Genomic DNA, 6076 nt, shown 5'->3' on the forward strand with positions numbered 1-6076 from the left:
ATCTTTTTCGATCCATAGGTTTTTATTGTTCAACTCATCATGCAGGGAGGAGGAGGATGCCATCCCTAATTGCCCTCAGTTTGGCCACAACATTGGAAGGCCCTCCTCAAGTATCTCAAGCAGCTAACCAATATGTTGGATTGCCAGGAGCTTGTTAGTCTTCCGTGACCTGTTACTATATAGGCATTTCACCGAGGAAGCATATCTTATTCGGCATGCCGAGCCATATATCTATAACTCCCTTTTTTTTTCGCCTGGTAAAAAGAGCCCTCTAACTTAAGATTCATAAGAGAAATTTCGTAAACCATCGCTATATGTATATGCATAGCTTGGAGAAAAGAACAATACAATACATATATACACATAAGAAGAATCTTAATACATAGCAAATGAACGTGTAACAACTTATAGCTAATCCTCATAAACAAATCACTTGAAATCCTGTAACATTTTAGGAACAGAGGTCGACATGATCGAACTCATAAAATATCAGTCTCAACTCTATAATTTTAATCGGGGTGAAACACAAGGGCTGTAGCATACAACTAATGGTACCAGAATTTTGTCTTTTTGCTCTTTCTTTTTCTGTTTTTTGTTTTTTCTGGTGAAGGGCGAAAGTCTGGTGGACTTTGCTGTCAGAGAGAATCTTAGCCAGGGTTTACCAAATATGTCTATTTCCAGAAGCCATCAAAACATTTTCTTAGTCCCTTTGTTGGAAGGGAAAAAATATAATAAATAAAGGAGTTAAATAAATTATTAACACCATGGTTAGAAAATTAATTACAACTGAAGGCCAAATTGATTATGTTGCTGTTTTAATATTTTTTTGTCGCAGACATGTTAACCATCTCACCGATATTGTAATACTTAAGGTTGCCACGTCAATGGTGCTTTACCACGATTCCTTTCACACTCAATCAAGCACGTATATATACTCGTCGATTTTCCTCTTGAGCCCTAACACCTCTCGTTTTCCAACTTCCATCACATAAACAAGATCAGAAAAATATTATGGATAGGTTTGATGATACATCTGGACACCTTCTAATGCACTGGAATGACTTTGTTCTTCCGGATTACATCGAGCATGGGGCCGACTTTGACCCCTTTGCGGCACTTGTTCCTGAAGAAACCCTCCCGATGCATGGTACTGTGTCCGGTCCTGGTTATATTGATGGCGTGAGGGTTGATAGCCAGTTCGGTCCTGTCCCAGAAGACATGTTTGGAGTTAATGATCCTAGGTTTGAGAATACGAATTTCGTTCTCAATGGGCTCCCTGGGGGGTTCGAGGAAGACATGAAGAATGGAGAAGAAGACGGAGTTGATGATGATGATGAGGAGGAAGATTATTCATCTGCCACGACCACAACCGCAAACACGACTTCTGCCACTACTACTTCCAGTCCGAGGACACCAACCAAGAAGACGAAACCTGACCGGTCGAGGACATTAGTTTCAGAAAGAAGGAGGAGGGGACGGATGAAGGAGAAGCTCTATGCATTGCGTGCCCTGGTCCCTAACATAACCAAGGTACTATTTATTCTGATTGTTATGATTATCTGATGAAGGATGCTTACTCATAGACTAATTGCATAACTTACGTAACATGGATCATCATAGCTAGTGACATGAAAACTGTTTCAATTTCGGTATCAATTTTCATCAACTTTCAGATGCATGAATGCAATAATCATGTGGGTCGACACTCTATGAATGAGATTCTTTTGTCGTTGATAATGGGTGCATATATGTAGATGGACAAGGCCTCCATTGTCGGAGATGCTGTGCTCTATGTGCAAGACCTTCAAATGCAAGCTAAGAAGCTGAAAGCCGAGATTGCAGGCCTCGAAGCATCCCTAGCAAGACCCCAGAAATTGCACCAGGGCCAACCTGAAATGCGCTCGAAGAATATTCACCAAGCACCGAGGAGTACCATCCCTACACCCCGAAAGATATTGCAGGTCAGCACTCTAATTGATAATTATAAGTTCTGTTTTTCTTTTTTCTTTTTTTTTCAGAGCTATAAGTTCATTTTACTTTGTAACAGTACAATATATGGAAGATATAAACGAAGGGGTGCTTATTCTATCGGTTTTTTTGTGCAATATGATTGGAACAGATGGACATGTTCCAAGTGGAAGAGAGAGGTTTCTATGTGCGACTAGTTTGCAACAAAGGAGTTGGAGTCGCGGTTGCCCTCTACAAGGCCCTGGAGGCTCTAACCAGCTTCAATGTCCAGAGCTCCAACTTGGCTTCATCCTCTTTTTCTGACAGATTCATACTCACTCTCACTTTGAATGTAAAACCAAACTTCTTTGCTATATATGATCAGCTTCAATTATATTATTACTAATCATTTTTTGTTCTCTTATTCTAATTTTATTTTATTCTTTTTTCCCTTTTGAAATAGATCAAAGAAGGTGAACCTGATATGAACCTGCAGAATCTGAGGCTGTGGATTACCGGGTCTTTGTTGAACCGAGGGTTTGAGCTCATCCAAACGGCTTGAATCAATTCTTAACTTGGAATTTCCGAATCATACAGGTCATTCGATGATATCTAGCAGTATAACATTCTCTCATCAGCTTAGCCTTACTGAACTCGCTCTCATGGTCGTCACATCGGCTTTTCAATAACCCGAACGGACGAGAAGAGTGACTGATCTTTAAGAGTTGACTTTAAAAATACTAAAGTCCACCATTTGAAGTTTCTTTTTTATAGAGTTTACCGCGAAAGTCTGTTACGACATGATTGGCTAAGATGCATTTTTATGGAATATATTTCGTACATCTTCCCCTTCAAGTTCTTCCTAACAAGAAGTATTGGAGATATAGATATTGTCAAACTTATCCTCCTTCCGAAATGATTAAAGTCAACTGATATATTCATGGGGTTCTGCCCTTCAAGTGGATCTCAGTTCCCAGCCACTGATTATAAGATAATTTTATTTAATTTGCTTGTGGGTTTTTGCATTATTGGGTGGAAGTCAGCTTCATTGTACTTGTACAAATCATCTATCATCTGTTACCACGAAAGGGAGAAATTTTTTTAATCGATATCCTGTGGTAATTAAATCCTTGGTTAGCGATGAACTTTTATAATAAATCCTTTTTTTCTCGATGATAGCACGAGTTGCACTACAAGAATTTCTCCAAATAGGGACGGCTAATAGAAACGGAATAAATTTCATATAAATTTGGAGATGGAATATGGACGGTAAAAAGACATAAGTAATTTTTTTACGGAATTTGAGACGGATTTTCCGTAGCAATATTTTATAGACATCTAGACGAAAAACTCTGTCGCAATATTGAGATGAACAATTCCATCCAAAAGAACCGTACATATGCATATAGACGAACTTCCAGACTAAAATATTATACATACAAATAAAGATGAAAATTTTAGATGTTGCAATTCATCTAAATATTATGACGGATTACAGACATATATTTCGTCCATATCATAGAGACGGAAATTTTCGTACCTACTAAATAAACGAAATTGAGATGGAGATGTCTGTCACCACTATAGAGAAGAAATTGAGATAAAACTATCCGCCCATATCGTAAAGACGAAAAATTCTGGCCCTATTCCGTCTATAATAAGTAAACTTTACCAACATGCTATCTTCATTTATTTTCACAGATCATTGCGAAAGACCACAGCTTCTCCCCTTTTTCTTGTCCTCTCTTTCAATTCGGCCCTCCTTTACCCCCACCGACGCCCTGTATATAGACGTCTTCGACGAATTTAAAGCATCCATCGATTCTACATCGTCAATCTATTGTTCATTGTCAGGTAAGTCTTATCGATTCAAAATATTCTCAATTCAATTTAATATTTCATCATCAAACCTTAGTTTAGAGATAAGAACATTACAAATCTTTTACTAATATTAGATAGTGATCCATTTTATTTATTGCAAATATGTAGATAATAAATATTCCTCCGTATTGATCTAGGATGTACAATAAATTGGACATGTCCGTCAAACATTATTATACAAAAAAAATTATTTTTTGATAAAGCAAAAATTGAATATCAATCTAGAAATATAATACTCCAATTTATATTAGAAATATATTTAATTGTACAGAGAAGATAGATGTTAGAGCATAACATAGTGGTAAGGTGCGCGTGTGCCATAGTTGAGGCCCAAGATAGAGTCTCACCCAATACAAAGTGCAGGTGCGAGCACACGGTGCTCCCACTCGCTGGGGGCTCGCTCAGCTAGGTTGGCCCTGGCCTCCTGGTAGTTGTCCCAACTATTCATACTTATTAAAAACACAAAACAGTAAAAAAAAAATTCATCTCGAGGGATTTTTGTTTATATTTTAGAGACAGAAAATTTCATCTATATTTCGTCCCTATTTAAATAGGGACGGAATATGGATGGATATGATCCGTCTATTGTTCCATCTCTAATAGATGGCAAAAACTGTTAACATTTTTGTCTCTATCCTATGGATAGACTTATGAACGGTTCTTTCCGTCCCTTAGAAAGAAAAAAATTCGTCTCTATATCAAACTTGAGACGGTTTTGAAAATGCAATTTTTTTTTACTTATAGACGGAAAAGTTCGTCTATATTCCGTCGGTATGTCCATAGAGACGGAATAGGTACAAATAGTGTTCGTCTTGTATGGACAAAACTGTTCGTCTCTAGTCCGTCTCCTAGAGACGGAATTTATACGGAATTTTCCGTTGCTAAGATTTGAGACGGGATGTTTCCTTCTCAACCCATGGCAGTGCTCAAATTAGAAACGATGCCAAGATTGTCTCGATTTTATTTTTATGGGTGGTATAGAGACGGATAGAGACGGATTCGGCCATCCCTATCTGGCGAAATTGTTGTAGTGTTACTCTCAATCTATTAGTTAAATTCGCTTTCAGATGTTGTCTAACCATGAGGTGTTTTCAACAGATTTCGAGTCCCTACTCTGCAAATAAGTTCCACCCATATATAACAGAATTTGTCAACTATATCATAATTTTTTTTATTAACCCTACGAACTGTACGAAGGATGCATTTAGAGGTAAAATATGCGTAATGGAATAATGTTATACATCCAAATCCAAATCCAAATCCGTTTTCTTTTTCTTTTTCTTTTTTTTTCTTTGCTTGGGTTGAAAATTAGGGTATTCTTTTATTATCACAGAAATATGCTGAACTAATAATAATACCGGAGTTAAAACGAGTGAACAGATAAAATATATAGTTGACAAATTACCCTGTTAATATGTGAACTTTACCTGCAAGGTAGGAATTTGAAACCCGCTAAAAGCTACTTACTAATGGGAGGAGTCGATACCTGATCATAGATTAAACTCAATTGATATGGCGAGGAGAGGACGACTCGAAATTTGGAAAGGAATAACAAAAAACGTGACTTTTGTGAGATGTGGAACTAAGCCAGTTGACTAGAAAGTTTTGACTGTTAGGACATGAGAATTGGTGATTGAAAGGAACAAAATCTCAAGGGGAAGACCCTACTTAAGGATTTCTGAATAAATGCAATAATTCAAGGCCATGTGAAGGAACAAGAGGAGGTCACTTTCTCCAGTCTGGGGTGTCTATCTTGAGGACTAACCAATTACATTATTTGCATGGCTCGTTTCATGAGGAAGACCCCTTAATCTCTCTTTATGGTGCTTTGGGACCTCCCTCTAATTGGCCTTTTGCCCTTATCGGGTTCAAAAGAGATCGGAATTTAAGGCTACTGAAAAAAGTTCAAGCATGATGTTAATGGTGAACCGAATATTAGTTGGCGGCGCAACATGCTTCAATTACCTTTGCACTCGATGCCATTACAATGCGCTCGTAAAATACTTGAAAATTCAATGAGACCAGTATATTGTGAGTTATGGATAAATGTAATGTTATCAATGCGGCTATTATTTCTTCTTTTACCTCTTTATTTTTCGGTTACAAGAAAAATTCTTGGGCATAGGATAATGAAATATAAATCTAATAGTCAATAAAAAGAAATGCGAGTAGTACTTTCATCAAAATTGAACTTGAGATTACCTCGTAATTATTAGGCAAGCTCGTGGATAAATACCTGCACTGGTTT

The 6076-nt window shown here is 37.4% G+C and overlaps 1 protein-coding gene across 1 annotated transcript; it reads left to right on the top strand.

Moving 5' to 3' along the window:
- The first annotated feature begins 968 nt into the window (after positions 1-968).
- On the top strand, positions 969-3013 carry LOC116201206 (transcription factor FER-LIKE IRON DEFICIENCY-INDUCED TRANSCRIPTION FACTOR). Its single transcript, XM_031532348.1, has 4 exons — positions 969-1530; positions 1755-1961; positions 2120-2299; positions 2411-3013. Exons 1-4 carry the CDS (start codon positions 1012-1014, stop codon positions 2507-2509), a joined length of 1005 nt encoding a protein of 334 aa, XP_031388208.1. The 5' UTR covers positions 969-1011; the 3' UTR covers positions 2510-3013.
- Positions 3014-6076: the final 3063 nt, after the last annotated feature.

This window comes from Punica granatum, chromosome 3 (assembly GCF_007655135.1).
Source record: "Punica granatum isolate Tunisia-2019 chromosome 3, ASM765513v2, whole genome shotgun sequence".
Classification (NCBI taxonomy): Eukaryota; Viridiplantae; Streptophyta; class Magnoliopsida; order Myrtales; family Lythraceae; genus Punica; species Punica granatum.